Raw genomic sequence first — 27,431 nt, forward strand, 5'->3', positions numbered from 1 at the left:
TCCATTGGATCACTCCAAAGCCATTTTACTTTATTATGTTACGGGAAAATTTAGAGGTGCAAAGCAATGCAGATGCCAAAATATGCTTTTAAACTATTTTTGGCTGAATTTGTCTCTTTGAGATCTTCTAATCCTAACAAATACTTCTATGGGAAAAGTTCTGGATAAAAATAAATAAAATACATCTTAATTATTAACACAGACAAAATTGGATAGAAAAAAGAAAGAACATTATGAAGCATGAAAATACATGTCATGAAATTATTCCTGAATGTGAGGGTTGGAAGACTCTGCAGACCTGAAATCTATTTGTAAGGGGAACTTCAGAAAAGAAAAAAAAACAAAAAACAAAGAACACTCCTCTACTTCGAATGGGTAAACTAACAGTTTGATTCTGAGGCAAGGGAACTGAACTGTATGAAACACTGAGGTTTCTTCCATGGCCCACTGATTTAGATAATGATAGTAGTAAAAAATATATTCGTGAAGATCGTTTAACACTGCAAAAGGGTAATAAACAGCTCTGGGCAGGGATGCAGCAGTAAATACACAGAGATGTTAGTCTAAATACATTTAAATACAGTGTTTTTCTACTAAACTGACAGGACATAAACAGCTTATTCACTTGATAGTCATCTGTTATAAAGGCATTGTTATATAACTTTAAAATACACTTAATTAAAAATTATTAAGCTTATGTTTCCTATGTACAGCAGATAAAAGCTTTATTAAATGGTAGAGTGCCGTCTCATGGAAATTCCGATGAACATATGTTTCACACAAGATATTTTGCCATGAAGATATACATAAAATATACAAATATGTCACATGATACAGAGAAATAAGACTCATGATCTTCACATTTACAGGAATTTATAAAATCTTCTCTGAAGGAAATGTGTTACAATTCAGTCAAACTTCTCATCTTGAAAGTAATCCGCAAAATTGAGATATTCTTGAAGTTGACCATATTTCTGTGTATACAATAAAAAAGCTAGTTATTTTACTCAAAGCGATGAAGATAAACTAGGCCTTTTCAATCTACTGACACAAATAGGAACAAGTTTATCTCATGGAAATTGTGAACAAAATTCTTTTTATCATAAACAGGGACTCAAAACTTCAAATAAGCATTTCTAATTCAGATAAAGCATTGGAAAGAGATCAAAAATGAACATTAACTTCATAACTTTCTTATAAATTGTAATTTTTCTATTATATTGATAGTAGAAGTATAACAACTTCAATAATTTATTCAACAAAAATTTGTTGAACACACAGCACATCTCAAATATTCTACTAATGACTGTCTAGGTACCAAAAATAATTGCTTTCCCTGCCCCTACGGAGGACAGAGTTCAGCAGTGACAACCAGTTACAAGTGCCAAAAGGAAGTATAGACACTGTCATGAGGATTCAGAGGAGAGGTTATGGTTAGCTGAGGTGGCCAGGGAGAGTGGCCTTTAAGCTGTCCTGGGGACAAAGGTTTGCAGGCAAAGATTTGGTGGAGAGTTTTCTCTAGGAGATGAAGGCCCGCACAACAACAACAAGACAGGGAAGTATGGGGTTTGACTGCGATCTGAGGCTCTCTAGGGGAGCAGAGAGAGAAGACTGAGCCAAAGACGCTGTGGTCAGAGAATTAAAAGCATGAAAAGCTAGGTTCCAGGGTTCAGCAATAATGTGACAGGCAATGGGAAGCCGCCAAAGGTCTTAAGGCAGGAGAGGGACATGATCTGAGGGGTATTAAAAAAAAAAAAAAGAGGTAAACATCCATTCCAGACTGGTATGGTGACTAGTTATGAGTTTACCATAATAATTTAGGTCATGAGGGCCTGAATTTGAGTGACAGCAATGAAGATGGCGAGGACAGAGCAGAGCAGGACAGGAGAAGAGAGGAGGCAGGATGATTTGGAGATTTCAAGGCTGACAGAGTGCGAGGTGCTTCCTTCAGGTGAGGAGAGGGACTGGCTTCTGAGCTCTGCTTCTACTCCCAGTGGGATGAGAGATGGTCCTGACAGCTCTGACTTCTATGGCGACAGGGACTTAGGGAAGGGTATGTGAAGAGTGTGTTTTCTTTCTAGAAAGGGGCCATGAAACCTTTCCTTCCACCAAAGACCTCTGACTAGACCACCTTGTCTGGAAAGAATGAAGAAGGGAACAGGAGGGGAGATAACCTGTGGACGACTCAAGGGTTCTGCGGGCAAAGTGCTCCAGCTTCTACGATGTGAGTAAAGTATCCCAGCCTTAGAAACCTATACCTTAAAAGTTTGACCGCTTTTGTGCTTTTTATGTTACCTTTCTTTATATTCTTTTTTTTTCTTATTTATTGAATTTCTTATGGAAAATTACAATCTATCCCCGCTACACAAAGAAAAGGAAGGAAGACGCCTCTTTGTTTTTATTACTAACAGCAGCTGATGTGAACTGGCCACTTTCTAATTGCTAGGCCCTATACAAAATGCTTAAAATGTGTTAGTAATTTAATCTCCTCAGTCAAAACCCTAATTATTACTATTGTGTTAGTTCCTGTTTTACCAAAGAGAAAACTTAGGCTTAGAGAAATAAAGTAACTTGCCACCAAATTCTACCACCAGAAAATATTTAAATCCGTGTTTTTAACCATTATAAGCCATTTCTGAGTTTGAAAGGGTGGGAGTGGGTGTGGCCTTAGCGTATAAAAAGAAAAACTAAACTAAAGGTAAAGCGAAACTCAGAGAGAAGGCAGGCAGTAATACCTGCCCATCCTCTCCACCTAAAGTTTCTGCTTCAGTCATTCTTCTTCACTAAAAATGTGTAGAGTTTGGATATTATGTCAACCCCTTAGCCTGCCAGCTGGACCTAGTGATGAAAACAGCTGAGATGTAGGAATGGAGTGTGAGAAACAGGTCAGATCATACAAGAGTTTGGAGTCTTCTACTGAGAAGCAGCAGTTAGACCTGAAGAAAGGATGGGTTTGCCAAACGGGGGAGCTGCGAGAGGCTCAGGACCAAATCTAGCACAACAGGTACTTCTAAGCAGTGGTCCTCAATCTTCAATTTGCTTCAGAATCACTCAATTTGTTAAACATCAGGTGATTTAACACCCCCAAGGGTTCTCATTCAAAAGGTCTGCAGTGAGGCCAGGGATTGTTCATTTTTCACAAGCATCTAGGTGATTCTGACATAGGTCGTTTAGGACCATGTTTTGAAAAATAACAGTTTAAGGGGTGGAACAAAAGGAAAATGGGAAAAAAAATGTTTGAAGCAGGGGAAAGAGAACAAGTGAGGAGCGTTTTAGGAAGGGGCAGGATATGCAACTATAATTTAAAATTCTTATTTATATAACAATTTTTGTGTAATACATTTAAAATTTACTTTAAATACAACTGTAAAACTGAAACTTGCTTCTATTGACACCCACCCCATCCCCCAAAATCCTGTCTGCAACTGCCCTGGAAACCCCATCATCGCATGCACTGTCTTCTTAAAGAAAAAGCATTTGTTAGAATTTTGCCAGTGGCATACGGTAGTGTGTTCTTCAGCTCTAATTTAGCATGTGACATATATTCCTATTACATTTATTATATATGTTGGTTTTATTATAGTTTTCTTATCATTTGTTCTTTTCTTACACTTGAATTGCTCCTACCCTTAGTTTAAAAACAGATCTCCTTGTTCAGCTGTTGAGAGGAAGAAGAAGAATGAAGTCAGTCTAGTTGGCAGGTCTTTGGGAAGAAATGCTGAGGTACCCTGAGATAATGGAGCGAAAAGGCTTGGAGGAAGGGGAGGCAGGTAAGGGAAAAAGCAAGGTGTGAAACACAAGCCCGATGAGGAGAGACAGGGACAAACAGCCTGTGCAAGGTGAAGGAAGGGGTTCACATAATAACTGGGAGCTAAGAACAGAAAGAGCCAAGGATATGGCCACTCAAGCAGCACTGAGCCCAGCCCTTGGAAAGGGCCAGAGTAACTGCGGCCAAGAGGAAGGCTCGCGTCACAGGAACAACGCAGCGTGTGGCTCAGAGACACACACCCCGACGGGTGGGCAGAGTGATGCTGGGAGCGTCGGAGCACTTGAGAGATTCTAAAATTTAATCACAGCACAAAAAGCTGCCTATGGATTTATACTGGCTATAAACTTATGTAGTTTCTAGGAAATCTTTTGAGAATGTCTACAGACAAATATTTTTAAAGTAGGAGGGATCTCAAAAAGACAATGAAGCTCTTTGGTATTTTATGTGACAAAAAAATGTGCTTATTGCCCTAAACGTGCACCATCCTGAAATACCTCAATGCCCAATGCTAAGTGTTATTCTTTAAGCATAACATGACACTCAGCTTTCTTAAGAGTATTTTTCTTATTCCAGGTCCCTTCTATTGTCACAAACCTTGTTAAGCCTTCTCTAGGGTACTTAATTTGGAAAGGCTTTTACTTTTTTCTGAAGGAAGTTTAATGTTCTTCTCCCGTATATAATATTGTTATATAATATTCACAGTACAAGCACAGTGATTTTGCTACACCTAGTACATAATTTTTTTTTAATGTGGTGTCCCGGTAGGTCTTTCAACTCCACTGGAGGGTTGGCAACACTTAAATTCATCAATAAAAGCACTTAAGAATGTCATGTCATCGAGGAAAATGAAGACGGGACGTACTGGGTAAGTGATGGCTCTTCCCCAAGGCAAATGAAAAAGCACAGAGGAAGGAAGGGGAGGAAGGACTGGGAGTGAGAGAAGTAGAAGCAAAGCAAAAGGTAAAAAGCTGAAGAGAGTAGAATGAGGGCAAGACGACTTAAGGGTCAAGATGTGGGGGGCAGGCAAGGCAATCCCTGGGTGGTGGTTTGTGGTGGGAGGATAACTGTCAAAGGGGAACCCCGTCTTGGTGTCCCTGTCCCACCAGGGGACCTCTGGGGAGCACATGAGGTCCTAAGAAGTTCCTGTTTCCTTGTTCTCGTTTTCTTTCCCTTCACCCCTAAGTTTACTCTCTGAGCTCTCTTCTGTTTTTATTTTCCTCTTTTACAAATTTCCTATGATATGAATAACCCAGGCAATAGATCTCAAGTCAGGCTTTTTTTTTTTTTTAAGATTAAATATACTGTTGATCTGAGTTGCCTGAAAATCTAGTGTCTGTTCTCTCTTATACATTCACGTAACTAGACTTGTTTTAGAAGCTTGCAGTCATATTAATATTCTTCCCATGTACCATAACAATTCTAAAAGCTCTGTGAGCAGACCAGAGCTTCTGAGCTGCCAGCAGATCTTCGGGAATCCAGTGCACTCTTCAAAACCCCCACTTTATCCCTGACATCAAATTTAGTGATCAACAGGATATGGGGGAATCAAAATCAGTGCCGTGGCCTGAAACCTCTGCATTCCCCTTGATCTTCAGTTACAGTGCTTGCTGCCCAGTCCCATGTCCTCAAGAAGAGGATGTGGGTGGTATTAGACTGGCAGCCGAGATCCTTTCCTCAGATTGGCACCAGGTGCTTCTTCACTCTCAGGTCACAAGAACTGTTCTAAAGATAGGAAGCAGACAAGCAGAGGTGAGTCCTGTACTTTGTCAAAGAAAATAAGGGGACAATATATATGTCAGGAAAACCACACACATAAAAGTGAAAGGACAAAGGTCCTTCATTAAAGGACAGCATTCTTGCTGATTAAAATCTATCCCAAGAGCAGAGTGAATGCTTAGACCATCAGGGCACCTACTCGGGGCAGGACAATGATAAGCATGAAAGGAATGGGTGGAAGAAGAGAAAATACAAAGACAGGGAGAGAAGGAGAGGTTCTCTCTTAAATTGCACTGTTTTCTACTCTAATCATTTGTATCCTTTTGCTGATCAAAATCAGGCTCCAGAATCTACTGAATGAAATGGCTCTCCCATATTCACCTTACCTCCTCAATCCAGCCACTTTCCTTTGACTGATTGAAAATTCTTTCCACTGTTTCTTTAACTTGTTCATCCTCCACTTCTTCTGTCTTTGCAATGGAGCAACATTCCTGGTACAGCTTGAATTTAAAATGTTTCAGTTTATGATAAATTCTGGTACGATCAGCACAAATTCTGCCCACAGTAAACACCTAAACCAAGAAACAAACATCATCTGATATATGAAGTGAATATATAGTAATGAGTGTACAGCCTTTCTGGTTTTTTTAAAAGTAGAATCTAAAAAATTCATTACTTTAAAAAAATTCATATGATGAGTCCTTTATCTTCTCTTATTTACACATCTCAACTTAACAAAAACTGAGCACCTGCTATGTTTCAAGTATTGGGCTAAGCACTGGAAATATATAAGTAAAAGATGTACCACCTGTATTCAGGGAATTTACAGTCCCGGGAGAAAAGCAAATGATTACAAAACAATGTGCCAAATGCTATGCACGAGATGCAATCAAGGTACAGAGAAGGGACAATTAACCCAATCTAAAAAGGAGGAGGGTCTTCAATTAGGTGATGCTGGAACAAAGTCTTTAGAAAACAGTTAACCAAGTTTGGGAAGGAGGAGAAAAATGGCTTGCAAGGCAAAAGGATGGGCACACCCAAAATCAAGAGAAACATGCAAGCTATCGTGTGTATACACAGGCTCCTGAGGTAAAAACGCCTGGGTTATGATCATTTTCTAGCTTACAAGCAACATGTAAACTGAAACAAATTCTCATACCAACACGAAATACTGGTAGTTTTTAATTAAATACTCTTTTCCAAAAATATTCTGCAAAGTAAAAAAAATACTTGTGTTTAACCATATTTGTTTCCTTAATGAGTCTGATGTGATTATAACACATTAATATTTTATTGTTAGAAAATTACAGAAAGTTTGATTTTTATGTTTATATGGACTTCTAGGAGTCTATGATTAAGAATACTCTTCTTGTGTAATCAACTGTTCTCTTCCAGAATGTTTTGAATGTATACTTTGTTATATACACACCTATAACTAAATCAGGAAAGCAGTGTCACTGTATTGACCAAATTATATACAAATGTACCTACATTATTTCACTCATTGTAGAAAATGCATCAGAAAGGGCTCCGAACATTATAACATGATCAGTCTTATTCTCACGGAGTAACCTGAGGACACAGATGAACTTCTTGCTAACTTACATATTTGTCTCTGTGTCTACATGCAGAATGGGTTATGCTCTCATGAATTCAGTACAAGTGATACAGTCACACTACTGACCAATGTAACTTGTATTCTATCTGGAAAAAAACTGCACTGTTTTTCTGAAGCCACACTGTAAGGGATCACACAGGAGATGAGTTCAATAAACAACACGAGAATACATTGGCAAAAACAAAAGTTAAATATGATGATCAGCAACAGTCAGGTTTGATGCACCGTGTTGTGAAGATGGTATTTGGGATTTCTTAACAATCTTTCTTAAAATCTCTAAAAGCTGAAGAAAAGCATGCTCAGATTTCTGTTCATGCTCTGCGAAAACCTTTCTGTTTTTTCCAGATCATCCGACATAGTCAGGTATTACTGTACCTTGCTTGCTTTAAGTATCTTTCTCGCTGCAACATTATCATCAAACCAGTCATATCAATTACAGTTCACCTGCCAAAACCGCCCACTTTGAGTAAAAAAACACCACACAGTTGCAGTGGACAGTAGGGGTACCCTGTGTGTCTCCTTTTCTGCCATCAGAACAGATTAAGTCTCCCATGGCTGTTTTGGATAAAATACAGTAGGACAATCATATCATTTTTTTTATTTCTATCACACTGCATTCTACATTTCCACAAAACAAGAGGAATTTATCTGTATAGAATTCTTAAGCTGGGAAAAGAGGGAAGGAGAGGTGTTTAAAAATCCCTATTTTTTTTCCTGGATGAAACAAAAATATCCATTGAAAATAATAATCATGATAATGTACTTCTTTCCAGTTCTAATTCCTACCCTCTTGGCATCTACTTATACTTATGTAGGTCAATAAACCCAAAACTACCTTTAGAATATTCTCACACTATTTTTCTCCTGAATATGTGATTACATTTTATATGGAAGAGCCTAAACCTGTTAGTAAGGCTTCAGAGAAAACAGGAAATGTGTATAGTAGCTGTAATACTGCAAGTGGACCTCTCCTCTCCCTCTACCCATTCTGGTGTATTGTCATAGCTCACTCTACCGTATGAAGTACATACAGTGCGTATCACACAGCACAGCAGACACTGTAGGATTCCATTTATGTGAAGTACTAAAATAAGTGAAATTAATCTATGCTGTTACAACAGTGTCCTTAAATGTCCAGAAATGTATTCAGAGAGTACTTTCAATTAATTAATTGCATTTCTGGACACTATTCTAACAAGATAGACAGTATTAAAAAAATTGCCCGAGAGAGAGAGAGAAATGATAAGTTCTTTGATGATTATCTCAAAGCAGATAAGCAAAGTGATATAGAAATGATTACTAACCCACTATGCAGGGTTAGCACAGTTCTATGAACTGATAAACCTGAGAGTAACTGAGTCATCTCAAATATCAGTGTGAACTATATTATGTGATCCTACATATCCAAAGATATAATTGGAAACCAAGCTAAAAACTCTCACCAAATTCTCCTAGAGCAGAAGATGGTGAATTGCAAAGCAATAGAAGTAATCTGATTTGTAATTTATTAGATACAGCTTGTGAAAATTAAATTAGCCCTGGTTAGCAAACTAAGGCAATGAAATATAACACAACATGCATTATGCACATTGGCAACATCCAGCTAACTGTAGGTTAGCGTTTTGAGGTATTCCTCTAGGCCCTCATTTATATACGGAGGAGCAGCCAGCTCCTTAAGGAAAATGAAGTATAGAGAAAAAAGTAAAACGATTCTCAAGTAAAGAGGAAGGATGGGAAGCAATTGGATTTTCTGTCCCTTGGTCTCTAGAAACATTTAGTGCAATAGGCTGAGTCAAAGGTTTCTGTTTCCTCTTGGTCTGTTTCTTGCATGGACACATTACACACAGCCACTTGCCTCAAAATTACTGCCTGTTCCTATTGGATCTTAAGCATCTTGAAGAGTCTGGACAGACTCTGGGCAAACCTGAAAAACTGACTGCTGTCAGCCCTCCTAACTGCCTCTCAGATTTCACATCTCTTTGCTCCATGTGACTTTCTTCTCATCTATGCCCTCAGACTTCATCACAACCTGGTGGTCCAAGGCCTCTCATCTCAGTACCCTACCCAAGACGGCTGTAACTAAACTTACAGTCATCTCTCAGTATTCCTGGGGATTGGTCCTCGGACCCTCCCTGATACCAAAATCTGCAGATGTTCAAGTCCTAGTCCGGCCTCCATATCTATGGAATCCTCTCCAAGGATTCTACCAAGTGAAGATGTAAACACAGTTAACCCTTGAACAACACAAGTTTGAACTGCGCTGGTCCACTTTAGATGTGGATTTTTTTTCAGTAAATATACAGTCAGTCATCTGTATCGGCAGATGTGGAATCACGGAGGGCCACCTGTGGGACTTGAGCATCTGTGGATTTTGGTGTCTGCAGTGGGTCCTGGAACCAATACCCCGTGGTTACCGAGGGACAGCTGCCTGGGTTGGCTGAATCTGCAGATGAGGTAACTGCCCTCCCCCACAATGTGAAGAGCCAACTATATAATTATTTAAAGAAATCTGAATATAAGTGGACCTGGGCAGTTCAAACCCCTGTGGTTCAAGTACTCTCTCCCACTAATTCCACTTTCCATTAAAGCATCTTTTAAAGAAGCTTATCTTAGGTAAGGAAGGACAAAAGTTCCATCATTAAAAAGTTCACTACAGTCGTTCTTTTAAAGTATTATTTTCACCTTAAAAGAGAAACCTAGTTAACCCCCAAGGAATCTCAATTTTACATAACTACGAGCAGCAACACAAAATGGAGAATTAATTTTCAAAATAACCTGAGGGTGGATGTGGGGTGGTCGCGATCTCTTTAACGCCTTGGATTAAAAACAGGTTTGTTGTTTTCTCTCTTCCTTTTCTTTGTCCTTTCCCTTCCCCCTTTCCTTTCCTTTCCATACATGCACTGACATTGTGGTTCAGTACGATATAAAATAGATTTTAGTAAGTGATTCTTCCCTTTAAGGAAAAAATTACTGAAAAATATTAAATATTAAATATTAATATTAAAGAATTTCAACCACACTATCTTAATAAACACAATAGCGAGCTGAATGTTGGTGTGCAGCTATACATACACACACACACTTACACAGACGCGTGGACGGTACATATCCCTCTGATTTCACTTTCACCTAGCGTGATTTCATGTGATTCATACATATTATTTCAGTGGTTGTATCATATTCTGTCACAAATGGTGGTACATATAGCTAATTAGATCACTACTCTAATTTTTTTGAATTATTTCCAATTTTTGTGTTATAACAATGCTTCAATGAACTTCATGATTATGTCATTTGTCTTCATTTAACTGCTTTGCCTAGGACAAATGAACAGGCACTGAACATGGATAGCATTGTAACTCTGGCTATACAGAATTTATACAATAGCAATCCAGGATTCTAAAAAGATACGTCACATCCTTTCTTTCTCTAGGAAGAATCTTACTGTCCATGAAACTGCTAGTTTCAAGGCAACCTTGATGGAACTGCATTCTATCATTTGACTTAAAAATGCTGCGCTACTTTAAGAGCTCTCAGCTGGCATCTTAAGGTATTAACTGTATGCCATTAAATGCAGAATAGTCATTTGTCAATATATTTGTTAACTTTTATGTTCTGCCATTGTGCGACTGGTGTATTCATGTTCTTTGCTTTTATTTATGAACTCTCTCTTAATTTTTTGGATATTTGAATTAATTATTTTATACAGAATCTTTATTCCTTCACAGGAATGTCAGAATTCCAGAAATGGTTTCCCAGCTCACTTCCCTCTCCGGGATTAGCTGTGGACAGCAAAAAGAATAGATGTATGGCAATATTCCTGATCTACACAACAGCACATGATCCTTAAAGTAGTAAGTCACTTTTATTAGGATTCTAGGTATCTTATTTAAAAAATCATAGGTCAGTTTGTAAACAGTGGGGAAGTTTGCATATGACTATGTTGGGAAAAGAAATGTGTATTCATAGTAACTTGCCAAATAAAACATCGAAGACTAATTCTGAATTCATTATCCCCATAAGAATTTTCTATGTGATTCTTGCAACCCAGATTGTTCAATGGGATCTGCTCAGTTGTTGCCCAGGAGAACTGAGGAACTTCAACTACCCAACCTAGTGGAATTCAGATAAACAGTGTATTTCTATCTTAATAATAGACTGGCAATATTTAGATGCAACTTCGCTTCTCTAACTAGCCCCCCAAACTCATACCCCCTTTATGGGTAAAGACTCACCAGAGGAAGCTCTCAATATTTCTATTTTTGCATTTATAAATGCAATACTTTTATAAAGATTAAAAAATAAAAAATAAAGATTAAAATAAAGATTAAAAATTAAAAAAGTGCATCTGCACTTTTTCTCTCTTCACATTGTACTGCTCTGTTCTTGTTTATCAAATATTTTTCTTCAAATATTTCCAATATTTTCCTCTGTTTCGTCTCTTCACTCAAAATTAACAGCACCTTAAGTATATGGTGATTGCTCTAGGCTCTGACACGACACCCTTCCTATATGGTCTAGGTTGAAGCACAGGTTTCCTTCAATTCTTACATTGGGGTGGACGAGGCATCTTTAATTGTTTGCAGATTGTCAGTTTGGTAGATTATCTTCCCTAAAATTTCCTTTGGGGTCAAATTTGCCTGTGGACTCAAAAGGGACTTCTGCTTCCCCTGCCCCAGTTGTCTCCTTTTCCATCCTCATCCTATCCCCTCTGCTGCCCCAGCAGTTTGGATGATGTGTACTTAGACAATACTTGCTGACTTCTCTATCTGACTGAATCTGCTGGGTAATACAGGTTTTCACATTCAAAACCTGGACACTCTTTCCTTGTACTCTTTTCTCTTCTCCTAGTGCTTCGTCCGTCTGTGAAAATAACACGGTTATTTGTGCAGGCTTATTTAGTGAACAATTCTAAACGCTGAAAACTAAAAAGGGGGGGGGGAAGTACCTGCTTATCATGTGACATGAAGTCATCTGTTTCCATAGTCCTGGTGTTATACAACTTTCCTGACAGATGCACTGAATATTTACAGTGGCGATGCAGTCCACAAGCCTGGCAGGAACAGTTCTCAGGATTCTTCAGATGAATACTCACATTAGAATAATTTTCTACCCGCTCCTGAAAATAATTTAAAAATGTAATGAAGTTTTAAAGGATAAGAAAAGCAACAATGAGTAAAACATAAAAAGAGCCCAACCAAATTAAAACCAAGATTAGGAATTACAATAATGGGACAACATGTAGGAGCAAAACACACGCACCTTAGCACTGAGTGCATAGTAGATGTTTGACAAGATATATTTAAATGCAAAAGAAAAATTTATAATTTAGACTATTAAATGAAAAGAAACCAGATTAGGAAAAAATTAATTTCATATCCCTCAAATTTCTGTGTCACTAATTAGCAGTGCTCTTCACAGGTTTTAATTTACTTCTCGTCCCTCCTCTCATCTCTAGATGTAATAATTAGTTAAAATAGGAAAGGAGCAGAAAAAAAAATCCAGGATAATATAATAAAAAGATGAATTCATTTAGGTTAGTAAAACATTGAGAAAAACAAAATCACGTTCAGCCTCCATTATATGAATATTTTCCACCAAACATTCCAGAAATAATTTCATTCTCCTATGGTTACTTACTAAAGTACTATGAAAATAAACAAGTTTGAACTAGGATTGCTAGATGGCCAGTATTGATATGGCCAGTCTAATAGCTGAGTTAGCAAAGAGCAAACAAACAGAAAATATGTAGCATTCATAAATAAGTTTTATTAAGTTGTGAAATTACTTGTGCTGGGGCTATTTTTGCTTATGCTCTAGGTCTGGGCTAGATCCACTGTTCTAATCAGTAGCATGCACGAGTTTACCACGATATTCAAAATGCATACAGTGAGCACATTAGCCGGGTTACAATCCACGCTACTGGGTGATTTAAGTGCTAGGAGGACTGTAAGGAACTTGAATGTCTACTATCTTGCCATCCTTCCTCTTGCTAGTCATTAGAAGATAGAATGTTAGAAGTACGGAGGGAAAAAAAAAAAAGCCTGGAAATCATATAGTACAGCTCCTGCTCTTAGATGAAGTAGAAACCCAGGGGATAACATGGAATCAAATAAATCTTATAAATTAAAAAGATGCTTCCCCCAAATTGGTAGAATTACAAAATCTTCAGGTGGAGAAGGATGTCAAGGCCTACACAGGCCAGTGTTTACCCAATTGTGTTACAGAAACCAGTATCCCAGCAGGTGGTAATCAGTATTTCATGGAAAGGAGCCTCAGAGTAAAACACAAATTTGGAAAATATTACATTCTAACTTGCCCCTTTGAAGATTTACAGTATTAATTCACATATTAATGCTCCTTGAAAAGTCCTCTAGTTAAGTTACACCTACTGTTTCTCAACCTTCTTTAACAATGGAACTCCCTTTCCTGAAATAGTTAACATCCTGTGAGACAATCCCCTCATTTTAACAGATGGGCTAAACCCTAGAGATGCTCTAAAGTTATCATCATTTAGAAATACTTAATGATTGCACTACAGACATAACTCTTACAGGACAGATATAACAAGTGTGAATAGTTAAAACAGTAACAGCCTTTGGAAGAGGTGAGAAACAAGCTGATTATTTAACAAAGAAAAATGCCAATAATTTAGAAGGTTATTCAGTCTGACTGGATATTGAAATCCTGAGAGGGCTCCCCCTCCCTCACCAGAGATCCCAAAACAAATAAAATTGTATACCTTATATTGCTCTTTCCAACGACTTCTAGAAACTAAGCTCTCTAGACGAGGCTGAACAAAGCGATCATCCAAATAGTGAAGAGACGTCAACATATCTTGTGCGTATGACTTTTGCCTGGTGCCATCTGTTCAGGGGCAGGACAACAACAGTAAGAACAATCACTCTGCCATTATGAAAGATTTAAGTAATTGGAGAGTTAAAGAGTGCTTCCCACAGTTTTAGGAAGATACTTGGTTGGTTAGAAACATTTAAAATTTAAAAAAATTAAAAATTATGAAGTTGAAAAAGAAAATCATTCCATCAGAGCAGTAGGGAAAGGGGGGAGTCACACAGATCCCCTAACTGTTCCTTGAACACATTAAACTTACTCTTTCCTAAGGGTCTACTTGCCGTGCTCTCTGCTAGATCCACGCATTAATTCCTCCCGTCACTTCGTGCAGGTTTCTATTCAAAAGTTACCTCTAGAGAGACCTCTGACCAATCTAACACTGACTTTCCTTTATTACTCTTGATCTCCTTACCCTATTTATATTTTTTTCAAGAATTAATCCCTAGCTTAAATCATATTATGTTTGTTTACTCATTAATTGTCTCTCCCATTAGACTTGAAGCAGCATGAGGTAGGAATCTTCTATGTCACAGTCATTGCCATATTCCTAGCCCTTGAATAATGCCTGGCCCTTAATAGACACTCAACAAATATTTGTCCAATAAATTTTGAATGAAATCTGACTTTGGCACTTAGGTTGATATTCAACACAACATATTTATAGTCTGCATGAAGAGTCAGATTCTGTGCTAGATGTAAAGTACACAAAAAGTATTCCTCTCACACTCGTGGAAGGGAGGGAGGCAGCAGGATATTTTCAACACAGTCTGCAAAGTGCACACGCATCAGTACCACCATGCTCAGGATAATGAGAGCACAAGTGAGGGAGTGACAACTACTACTTGACTAGGCCATAGATGGCTTTCATAGTGGAAATGATTTCACATTCATCTGGAAAAATCTAGGGTAGAAAGGGATTACATTCTACAAGCATATTCTAAAGGCACAAAAGCCTAAAAAAGCATATAAATTTTGGTGAAATTCAAGCAGATTAGGCTGGGACAACCCCCTGGTGTTGAATGATCCTGCTGTTTTATTAGTATATGTCCTATATCCTCAAGCTCACTGTGGACTCTTGAAAGGCAAGGGATTTAATTTTTTTGTACTTTCACATAACACAAATGACAAGTACTAACACATTTTTTATATGAATGGACTTTTGGTGTAGTCAATCCCAGAGGGAACAACTGGCCTTAAGAATGGTCTCCTTGGTTTAAACACACACACACACACACACACACACACACACACACACACACACACACACATATATACATATAAAACAATGAGGTGGTTTAAAAACTGTAAAAAAATAAGCCCTGATTGCTCCATTCATATTATTTACTTACCATATAATGTTCCCAGAAAAGATTCATCTAAAGCATTGATCAGAAGAGCCTTCACAACTCTTTCAAAGTGAGTATAGTGGTCACTAAAAGAATCTGAAATTAATTGTAAATAAACATGAGAATCTGGTAGACAAAACAACTCCTTGAACACACTAGCTTCCTTTCTCCAGGGCTAAGAAATTAACACTATAAAAAGGAGAAATCACTTATGTATCCTAATTTCATAGCTGGCTTGGTAACTTGTTTAGTCACTGAGAAAAATCTCCATTTTCCAGATTTACTGGCTTCTAATTCAAAGTTTCTAGTCATTATTTCAAATAATTTTCACTTTCCAAACTTATTAAGGGGAAACCACTCAGGGAATACTAAGAGATATGTTGTGGGGAAAAAAAAAATCAAAATCATCCCCTGTGCACTGAAGTTTAATTATCGACTTGATAATTAGAGTGAGAGAGCAGAGAAAAAAACCTCTAGAGGCAGACTGTCCAATACGTGAATGAAACTCCGTTCTTATTCCTTATCTCTAAAATGTGTTACATATGAAATTGTCCAGGAAACTGCTACCCTAGCCAGAATCCCAATGGCTATAAAAACTCAAATTCCTTTTCTGCTGCCACAGATTGAGGATTTTCCACAACAATTTAGCAAAGTTATGCCTTCCCTTTCTCATACCAAATATGAGAGGCTACTTTCCCACTAACCCAGTCTGGTCCAAGGAATCATCTGCTGTGGGGCGCTAGGCAATAAGAGAGAAGGTCCCTACTATTTCCCATTGCTCTTGGGTCGAGGTTGGCTATGGTTGTGGAAATGTTCTCTATCAAACATGACCCCTTCTTGATCCAAATGGTCAGCACAGAACATCTGTCCCTGCTCTGGGCACCTGTGAAGACATATTAAGGGCTGCCTGAGTATTTCAGGAAAAGTGGAAGATTCTTAAAAAAGGATTAAAGCAAAAAAAAAAAAAAAAAAAAGACCTATTATTAGCATCCATGAGTGAATTTTGACTTTGCTTTCAACTGACATAAAACAGAGATGGAATTTAACATGAAGTCATCTTTTTATTTATCTTTTAGTTACTAAAAGGGCTGTATAAATCTTATTTTAGACTCTAGGGAAAAATTTTAATAGGCATCTATTTTAAATAAAACACCTTATTGAGGTACCAAAGTGGCTAACATAAAGCAGTAACAAAACTACTTGACAATAGCAGATAATCTGCAGTGGGCCCTTAGAGTTCAGAGGGCCCATGATCAATTGAAAATTGCAAAAACTAATCATAGCCATTTATGAATATAACTGGAAAATGAAATAGTAGTTCAACAGAATTCAACTTTGATTAGACTTCTATCAACTTCTGGATATAAAATCAAATTCATCCCTTCTGCACCTGAGTTTGATATCAAACAAATTGAAATAGAATTTTAAACTTTTATTCCACTGAATTTATCAGTCTGAATGTGCTAATGCCCAATGTTGCCCACCTGCTGTAGAGTTTTGGGAACTGATGCTTTATTAGGGCAAAGACCCTAATAGTGTTTCTTCAGGATTCAGAGTCAAAGGCAAGGGCAGAGAATCAGAGTCATCTGGAGAGATTTTTCCCTAACCACAGAATCCTCCTGCTGATGAGTGTCAGAATCTCCTCCTAGAGAGTCAGGAAGAAGGCTGCAGTTTCATCGTGTTTGAGTGCATGGGTGGGTGGGGGTGGAATTATGCTCCTGGCATCTCAAATTATTGAGCAAGTGTAGGCCAGGCATCATTTTATACACTTGCATGCATTTGCTTTATTTCTCACAACAAGTCTATCGGGTACTGTCATGACCCTTGGTTTATTTCTGCTTGAGGAAACAGATACAAAGAGGATGAAAAACTTCCCTAAGATCACACAGCTAGTTACGTGCTGGAACCAAGGCTGGGCCCCAGTCTGACTTCAGATTTCATGCTACAATCCCCTACATAGATGCTGTACTGCATGGAAGTTAGACTTGATACTATCACACCTCAGAATATGGAATTTTACAATTGGATGGGAAATTGGAGAAAATAAAAATCAAACCCCTCATCTTAAGATTAATAAAAATGACACTCACAATGATGAGATAACTTATCCAAGGTTACACAACTAGATAGAGGCAGAGTCAGGACGAGAGCTCAGACTTCCTCCAGAACTTTTGTCCTTCCTTTAATTCCTATATATTGGATGCACTTCTGTCAAATATCTTAGAAACATTGTTTAAAACTCCCCTCCATGATTATAAAAATTGCAAAAGTATACAGGAGAAAACCAACAATATTTGGGTTTATGCATAACTTGACTTTTTCCAAGGTAGCTAATCAGTTTCCCCACGCCAAATCAGTGGAGAGTTAAGTCATTTTCTGAGCATCCTTTATCATGTACGTCACATACATGCCAAGCTTTCGCTTCAGCACCATCTACCCTTCCGGCTGACCTGGCTGTCATTCTCATGTCAGTACTACACTGCTTTACTTCCTGCAACTTTATAACTTTTTATATCTGGTGGGGCAAGTCCTTCCACTTTATTTTTTGTTTTCAGATTTTATTGATTCTCATCTATTTGTTCTTCCAAATGAACTTTAGGCTTGTCTTTGCAAAGCTGAATCAAAAAAATTAATTTCAGAAGATATAACTTCTTGTACAATTTATTACCTCCCAGAGACATACTTCCCTCTCCTTTTATTCATGTTTCCTTTACTATTTCACCGTAAAATTTATTCTTGTACCTAGAGAGTCATGCTTTTTCTTATAAGATTTAGCCCAGTAACTATGTTATTTGCTGGTGTAAATGGAATTTTCCCTCATTATATCTTCTGAACAATTATTCACAGTGTATAAGAGAACTATTGAGCTTTGATATTTACTGTGAATCTGATCATTTTTCTGAGATCTTTTTCTAAGAAAAATAAGCCACCTGGAACATTATAGAGCTGGAGAGAGCGACACCATTCGGGAATTCCTGGGCACTGACTGCTTTCTCCTCCAACCCCGAGAAGATGCAGGCTTGCTAGTGCTAAGTTCATTTCAAGAACCAAGAGAATGTTTCTCTCTTAGGCAGAAGCACATGGATTGTTGGGGTACTTTCTTCTGGAATGGAGGTGTAAGTGCAGTGTAAGGGAGCAGCGGCAAAGCAAGAAGGGGACCCCCTTTTCTATTCCAACAAGTGCCCCCAACCCCACACAGAGAAAAAAAAGAACTTAAGAAAAATATGGAAATAGATGCTGTATTTACTCCAGCTCTCAATATTTTCACATCCTCTGTCTTGACTTTTATATCCTTGCTTAAATAAGTCAGAAACTGATAGCTGTGTATATATTATCATATTATGCTCAATAATAAATGTGTTTTTCTTTTCAATAGTTATATTTCTTGTTTTACTTTCATGTCTGTTGCATTATTGAAATCAGCTAGAACAAAGTCAGTAGGAAATATTTTTGTCTTGTCCTTTATTTTAAAGAGAATATCTCCAGCGCTTAACTATGATGTCAGAGCTTGGTTTAAAATATTCTTTGTTATGTAAAGGACATATGCTCATATTACTATTTTTTAAGACTTTATAAAAAACCAGATATGGGTATTGAATTTTATCAAATGCCTTTTTAGAATCTGTTGAAATTATTATTTTTTTCTCTTTTGACATAATATGGCACCTAATATTAAACCATTTTTATAGTTCTAAAAAGAATGGTTAGGGGACTTTTTCTTTTCTCTTGGAATTAAAAAAATATTTCCTTCATGTGCCTATCTGAAAATCTTCATCAACTTGGGACGTGAGCCTCTTTGACCTGCGTAAACAGGCGTGTTTGGAAACTCAAGAATATTTTCTTTTCTCATATCTTTGAATTCGTATGTCTTTACATCCAAAAACATGCTATGCCTCTTATTATAGTCAAATCTTTTACATCTCACTAAGATTATATAATTTTCTTCCTTTACATTTCATTTTGTTCTATATTCCCACCCACCTCTCGCTCCCCAGGAATTTGTGAACTAGGGCCTTCATTTCTATCCCTTTATGGATTATCTTCTCCTTCAGAAAGGTTTTCTTTTTCTTTATGCTAGAACTTCTTGGGTTTAACCTATATATCATTAATGAAATTTTCTGTATGGTTAATTCTGTTCTCTACCACTTTCAACAAAAACTTTATTTCTGACTTAATATTTTTCATTTTCTGGCAGTTTATCCTTAGCTAGCTCCCCTTCCCTTCAAACTGTTTTCTCCATATGACTTCCTATTTCTTTTCATAGATTGCAAAACAAATGCTTTATACAACTTTCTTCTGTTTCCTTTAACGAAACATTTTTTTTCATGGGCATCTTCTGCCCGTGAGTCTTCAGGGCAATTTTACCTTTCCCTTTGCTATATGATTTCACTAGTCCTTTTTATTTGTCCTAGAATAAGAAGAGTTCTCAAGAGGAGAGGATTTAATTTTTAACATAAATGGTTGTGGGATTGTTCTTAGTTAAGACTCTGAATGTAGATAGAATGATTGTGTTTAATTACTAGGTGGAGACCAAGTTCACTCAGTCTAGTTTCCAGTATTCTAGCAAGTGTTTTTCTAGCAAAGCACTAATAGACTGAGATGTACTCTTATAATATACTACTTGGTTCCCTGTCACTCTAAACATATGATAGAGTACAGGAAAAATAATGTAATGCTTAGTATCTACAAATCTGAAGGCCCTGCAATCTCTCTGTGTATAATATTATCACCATTTGTGAACTACGTATGTCTGAAACACAATGAGCCACTGCTAGTCTATCCCTCTGCTTTCTATGGTAGCTTTTCTGGGAGTTGTAGTCTCAGAATTAAGTATGAATAAATACTGCTAGGGACTGATGAGAAGGGAAAAAGACTATGTCTGCCTTCGAGTGCTTCAACCACGTAGCAGGAGGGAAACTAATCTGTGTTGAGGTGTTACAGCTGCATCTCTCAGAGCCCAATGGCAGACAGTGATAAAGGGACAGAACAGCCTCCTCTGGTAGAACTGTCCTCTTCAAAAAGGTAAAACTGAATATGCCACTGATTGCCTGACTTTGGAGTTATGAAAAGTCTCTCCCAAATTCTGATCACATGTTGAATATGAGTAGTTGTTAGAGTTCTTATACAGGTTGGGGGAGAATGAATCTGGGAATACTAGCCTAATTACAACCTAAACAAGACCACAGAATGGTGTTTGTTTTTCATCATATAGATCATTGCTTTACTGAGCAATAATATAATCAAAAATATATTTTGATTTTCAAATGTAAGAATTAACTTACAGTAACTTTTAAAACATAATCCCTTGGCATATCAAAAACTGCCTATATTTACTTTTACTTATTATATTTATAAATGGCATAATCATTGATAAGCATTGAAATATTAACCAAGTCATAAATTATCTCTAGAATATTTGGGAGTTTTTTCCTCTGAAGTTTTAATAAATCTGGTCACACCTAACATTTTTGTGTCTTGAACTATAAGACCCAGGAGACTTCAGCCAATATGCTTATCTTAATCATTGATTCATCCGACTAACAAATTCCTATAATGTGTCACCAAGTCTAATATGTATTAGGAATACAAAGAGAAACGAAGCTGATAAACCATTTAGGTTATTTTTTGGAAGTGGGGATGCCCATTTGGCTTTCTTTATTGAGCTTTACTTTTTCATATACCATAAAATTCACTCTTTTTGGTGCACAGTTCTATGACCAAAACACAAAGTTGTGTAACCACCATGACAATCAAAAAAAGTTCTACCACCACCCCAAAACTCCCTTATGCTACCTCTCAATCATTTAGTTTTGCACACATTGAGTCTGAGAGTCTGAAAGACACTCTAATGAAAATATTCAAGAAGACAAAAAATTGGGCCTTAGACTAGGAAGAAATCTGCACTGGAGATACAAGTTTGGGAATTTCTGCCTACAGATTGGGCCAAAGTTATGGGGCAGAGACTTGCCTGAAGCACAAGCAAAATGAAGGTAGTCTGAGAATGGAACCTTTAGAAACATCAATATTTACACAGCAAATGGAAAACGGGGAAAGCAATATTTTAACAGGAAAGGCAAGAAGCTAATGAGAGAACTTTGAAAGTGACAGTGGTCAATGGTTGGTGGCAAAGCACACAGCATTATCAAGTTAACATAAGAACTGAAGAGCATTTTGGCAACTAAAAAGTTATCACTAACTTCAGTGAGAGCAATTTCACTGGACTGATGGGTACAATAGTCTGAGTCCAACACTTTGCAGAGTTACTGGGAAACTTGAACAAAAAGATACGGTTTAGAACAGGGCTAACAGAACATGCCAACTCAAGGGAGGAAAGGAGTTAATATGGTTACAAGTTGAGAAAAGAGAGCTTGTAAGGACAGAACCAGAAGCAGAAGTTGCAAGTAAGAACACATAAGGTAAAATGTACTGCATAAAAGATGAGGTACAGCTCCCCCCGAGGTGAAGATGCCCAGTAGTAGAAGCAAGCACAGAGCTCCTTGGTATTTACCAAAATGAGTTGAAAATTTATGTCCATAGAAAATTTGCACACAAATATTTATAGCAGCTTTATTCATAATTGCCAAAACCTGGAAGCAACCAACATGTCCCTCAATAGGTGAATGGATAAACTGTGATACATCCATACAATGGAATATTATTCAGTGATAAAAAGAAATGAGTTGTCATGCACATTTAAGACATGGAGGAAACTTAAATTCATTATTAAGTGAAAGATGCCAATCTGAAAAGGCTACATGCTGTGTGATTCCAACTGTAAAACATTCTGGCAGAGGCAAAACCATGGAGGCATTAAAAATATCCGTGGTTGCTAGGGGTTCAAGGGTGGGAGGGTGGGAGGGATGAACAGGTGGAGAACAGGGCATTTTTAGGACAGTGAAACTGTTCTGGATGATATTGTAATGGTGGATACCTGATGCATCATTATACGTTTCTCAAACCCATAGAATGTACAACACCAAGAGTGACTCCCCCAGGCAAACTATGAACTACAGTTGATGATGTATCAATATTAGCTTATCAACTGCACCAGATGTAGCAAACTAATGCAAGATATTAGTAACAAGGAAACTGTGTGTGAGGGGTTACATAGGAACCCTCTGTACTTTCCACTCAACTTTTCAGTAAATCTAAAACTGCCCTTAAAACAACAAATAGAAGCATTAAAGTGTAGGGTAGAGAAGGAAGTTAAAATAGCTCCCACGTGCTGGACTTTTATTTTCATTAATTAGCAGGAGTGGTTATGAGTGGGTGTCTCTCAGTAAATGTTCTATCATTCTAGATATTAATATCCAGAATGATGGGATACCTCCTAATTGAGTTTCTCTGAGATTCAAATGTCCCGGTAGTAGGTGAACCGGTGCCTATTGATATAAGGAAAACAGTCATTAACTTTCAATATATAAACGCCTATCACTGGCATCTCTGTAATTGCTAAATTTCTTGAAATTTGATTAATACCTAAACCTACAATTTTACCTAAATTATGGTATCAAAATTGAACCATGTTACACTTAATTTCAGTAAATATGCCCCTTAAAATTTGGGGGGGGGAACTGCATTCATGAAGAAAAAAAAGTTTTCATCCAACATCCTGTTTCTACCAGAGTTGTAAAACATCATAAAAACTGTCTTTGAATTTATGTATAATTATAGGAATCAGAGCAACAATACATATTTAAAGACATCCTAAATTTTCAGGGTTCTATCACTGACATTTTCATTAACTATATGAAAATATAAAAGATTCTAACTTCTTGATAGGTTTCACTGAGTGACACTTCAAAAGGCCAGATAACACCAGTGGTTCTCAAAGTGTGATCTGTAGACCCCTGGAAGTCTCCAAGTCCATTTAAGGGGATCGGTGAGGTCAGAGCAATGACACTAAGATAATTATGTTTCACCACGTTGACTTTTTCACTGATGGTGCAGAAGTAACTATGGATAAGGCAGCTGACCCCTTGACATAAATCATGGCTTTAGCACCAACTACTAGTAATCATTAAAGTCATCATTGCTCTGCATTCACTTAAAAAACTACTCTTCACTTAAGACTGTCTTTGATGTAGTAAAAACTATTAGTTTTATTAAATTTTGAATCTTGAGTATACATCTTTAGTATTCAGTGGGATGAAATGGGAAGTACGGGTAAAGCAGTTGTGCTGTATACCAAAGTATGATCGACTGTACTTTGAGGAAAAACCCTCATTTGTCATGTTTACCTGAAACACCACGTTTACTTGAAAGAACTACTGACCAATTATGGTTATTTAGGCATTTGTCAAATATTTTGTCAAAAATGAACAAGGGAAGCTGTCATTTCAAGAACAACTCACACTACTTGATGCCAAAGATAAAAAACAGAGTTCTGAGTAGAAATTAGAATTCTGAACAATTTGTATCTGTTACTGTGGGCCTGACAGCTTCCCAATACCTAAAGAATTTTCTGATGAGATTGGTGGTGATATTAACGAATGTGATTTCTATAATATTGTATACTGAAATGTGAATTTAGAATTTGGAAGATCTGCATAACCCAGTGAATCAATATTTTCCAAATGACCAATGCATGATGTTACAAAATTATTTATGGGTAAAAGATCCATTCAAATTGCAAGACAGACCAATGGAATGGGCTGTAAGTACTAAAAGTTAATTTATAATATGCTTTTAGATTCCATACTGCAACTAACATTTAAGAAACTATGACTTGTTGAATTTTTGTGTGGTGTCAAATGAGAACACCCAAAGTCATTTTGAAAATGCTTTCAGAACACTCCTCCCTTCTCCAGCTACCTATCTGTATGAAACAAAATTACTTTCATCCACTTTAAACAATAATTACAACAGACTGAATGCAAAAGCAGATATAAGAACCCAGCTGCCTTCTGTGGAGCTAGACATTAAATATATTTATTTAAATGTAAAATTCTCCCCAAAAATAAAATAAAATAAAATAAAATGTAAAATAATGCCATTTTTCTCCTCATTGTTTGGGTAAATAGTTATTTTTCATAAAATGTCATGTAACATGTAATGAGTTTATCACATTACTTATTTTAAGTCAATTAATTAATAAATATATTTAAAATTTCTCTTTTGTAAATTTTCTACAGTGGTATATGCTGATAGATATAACCAACAGAAACAAAAGCTCTTTGGGGTCCTAATAATCTTTAAGAATGTAAAAGGTCCCAAAACCACTGGAACAAACTATTATTAGACAGACAAAATTACTCGAAAATGAAACCATAGTTCCTCATCAATGATTTAGAACATGACAGTAAAAGGCTAATTTAATGGTATGCTATCAGGATTAGATCAAGTCATAAAACATTCTCTTGATATTTAACTTACAAAGAGAATTCTGTTTTACTAATTTCAGCTGTGATGTAGTCAATTTTTCTCCTCGTTGGCTTTCATTCTCTTCATCGCCCTCCTCATCTTGCACTACAAAGTCATCAATAATGTAATCATCTCCATCTTCATCATCTTCATAATCCTCCTCCTCTTCTTCATCATCATTTTCATCGCTGCTTGTGCAGGATTCCTTTTCGGAGTCCTAATTAAATTAAAAAATAACCTTTAGTAAATTGTACCTTTAAAATTGTTAGCATGGATGTGGAATTAAAAGATTAAATTTGAAACAAAAAATGATTTGTAGAAATAAATGTCAGATTTTAACATTAAAAAAATTTTGTTATGTTAAATGTTGAACTTTTGAAATTAGGAAGATTATATACCTTGGCAAGTGATATAAAATGTTTAAAATGGACATTAAGATTATAAGTAGAAGTTAGAAACAGAAAAGACCATGCAAAATGGTCTTTCAATTTTAAAAAAGACTGAAGGAATGAGGCTCATAATAAAATAATACTGGATACAATACTGCAATCAAACATGTTCAAGGATACTTGAATCAAAAATAAATCCTCAAATTATTGCAAAATAGAACAGACTCAGCACTTGGATTTTTCTAAAAACTAAATACTTTAAATAAAAATTTAAAATAGAAACAAAACCAATAAAATATAACACACCTCAAAATCTCTACTACTATTGCGTCTCTGACGAGATCTTTGTTTTGAGAGTTCTTTGAGTTTCTGGAGCTGCTCTTGCTTTTTTGTGGCTGAGGATTTTTCAGGCTTTTTTTGCTCCATCTCCACAGAAGAAGATTCATCTTCAACCACCCTACGCGGACGTTTAATGCCCACTTTTCTAACTAGGATGTCACTGTCGTCACTCTCATCACTGTCATACATCACAGAGGAGACCCTTTTTCTCTTCCCTCGCTTGATGTGTTCTTCTTCCAAATCCTCCTCTATTATTTGTCCAGTGTGTTTGTTGAGATCACCCTCCTCTTGACTTAAATGCATTTCCCGATCTGGTAAGTCAATGTTCCCATGTTTGATTTTGTTCTTTTCTTCTTCATATGTTGAACTGTTGCTGGTGTTAATGAGATGCTTACTGTTGTTTTCTTCGCTTGCGACTTTAATTGAGTTAAGCTTGCTTTCATCTGCTGGCTTTTTATTACTATCAAGCCCCTTGTTAGCATCAGGGTCTTCATCACTGTCAGCACTCTCATCACCGTCTACACTTTCATCACTCTCGAGCTCATCGCTCTCAAGCTCATCATCACTATCACACAATTGTGAGAGATTACTTCTTCTAGTCCGCCTCCAGTCAACTCGAGATTTCTGTTCACGCTCTTGAGTTTTAGAATTTTTCCTTGTTTCATGTCTTCTAACGTGTACCATTTTCACTTAAGCTTCTACAAAATAAAGTTATTAGGAACATAATAATGACAACCAGATTACAACAGTGAATGCATTTATGGTTCAAACTATATTTATTTGGTATTATCAGATGGTTTACAAAGGTAAAATCACATGAAATATCTGAGTAAAGATGGTAGAACACTTATCAACAAATAGTTTATTGATATTTATGAAATAACTATATGAACATCTATTCTGAATTATGCTGTATGTTGCACCGAAAGAGGGTCATACAAAAACTATGGTCCTGTTCCTCAGAAGATTACTATCCACGCGTAGAACTAAAACATAAAAACATATAGTAATTAAGAAAAATGTAAGGTAGTATTCATTTCATGACCAAATGAGTGATCAAAATAACTGTGATAAAAGTGTAAAGATGCAGGAAGACCAGGACGACAAGTGTTTCACTAATGATTTTATTAAACAGATATGATCTGACAGACCTCTGAAGAATTGGTTATATTCAAACAGAAAGAGTGAAAGAAAAAGAGATTTCAGGCAGGAAAAAACAGTAAAGTCAAAACTTTGGCACTGAGAAACAACATGGTATGTTTAGTAAATAGATTTGACCAACAAGGTGTGAAAAAACACTTTATGCTGGGAAAAAAAAGTGACACATATAGAAAATTTTGGTGGAATAACCAGAATGATTCCTCCCAACAGCAAAGGAGGATTCTGAACAGAGAAATGATATGAATTACAACATAAAGATCATTTATATGAAAGAAGTTATAAAGTAGTCATTGACATTAAAAAAAAAAGACAACGGTGCAAAACTGAGAGATAACTTGTCCACTAAGATTGCAGCCTCTATATATTTTAGTAAAATGGCAATGGCTTTAAACCATTCAAAGTTAAAGACACAATCTAATCCAACAGAAAATTTACTACAATCCACTAAGACAGTGAGGTGAAAAAACAAAAGTTTCATGACGAAGCAGAGTATGGTACTAGGAAGGAAAACAAATGCTCTAAGTTCCTGATTCAGAAAAGGGTGAACTCCATCAAAATTATCACAAGTACACAGTACAGTGAACAGAGATAAGATAACTAGAAAAACACTAACACACATGTACTTCTGTGGTGACTAAGGAGAACAGAAATATGATCACAATGTCTTGAGACTGACCTCATAATGGGCACCTAAGAACGTATGTATTCAACTGAGTGCTCTCTCTCTCCTTCAAAGAAATCATCTTATGAGGGTGATTGTTCCAGGATTTCCACAATGGCACAGAATAATATGAACATTTTTTATAAACCACAGTATCAAAAATATGAAAATAATCACATTTCATTATCCCAAAGAGAGGTTTAAATATCCATTTTAT

At 36.7% G+C, this 27,431-nt stretch overlaps 1 protein-coding gene across 1 annotated transcript in view; it reads right to left on the reverse strand.

The window, feature by feature from the left end:
- Window positions 1-27,431, reverse strand: part of CCDC82 (coiled-coil domain containing 82) — a 31,113-nt gene continuing 3,682 nt past the window's right edge. Inside the window, exons 3-9 of the mRNA XM_074372919.1 lie at window positions 25,360-26,090; window positions 24,677-24,881; window positions 15,305-15,397; window positions 13,846-13,970; window positions 12,052-12,222; window positions 5,872-6,057; window positions 1-974 (exon numbers count right to left, since the gene is read on the reverse strand). Of these exons, the coding sequence (XP_074229020.1) occupies window positions 909-974; window positions 5,872-6,057; window positions 12,052-12,222; window positions 13,846-13,970; window positions 15,305-15,397; window positions 24,677-24,881; window positions 25,360-26,076 (1,563 nt within the window). The 5' untranslated portion in view covers window positions 26,077-26,090 and the 3' untranslated portion in view covers window positions 1-908. The remainder of the gene's footprint in view (window positions 975-5,871; window positions 6,058-12,051; window positions 12,223-13,845; window positions 13,971-15,304; window positions 15,398-24,676; window positions 24,882-25,359; window positions 26,091-27,431) is intronic.

The sequence above is a fragment of the Camelus bactrianus genome, chromosome 10 (assembly GCF_048773025.1).
Source record: "Camelus bactrianus isolate YW-2024 breed Bactrian camel chromosome 10, ASM4877302v1, whole genome shotgun sequence".
Lineage (NCBI taxonomy): Eukaryota > Metazoa > Chordata > Mammalia > Artiodactyla > Camelidae > Camelus > Camelus bactrianus.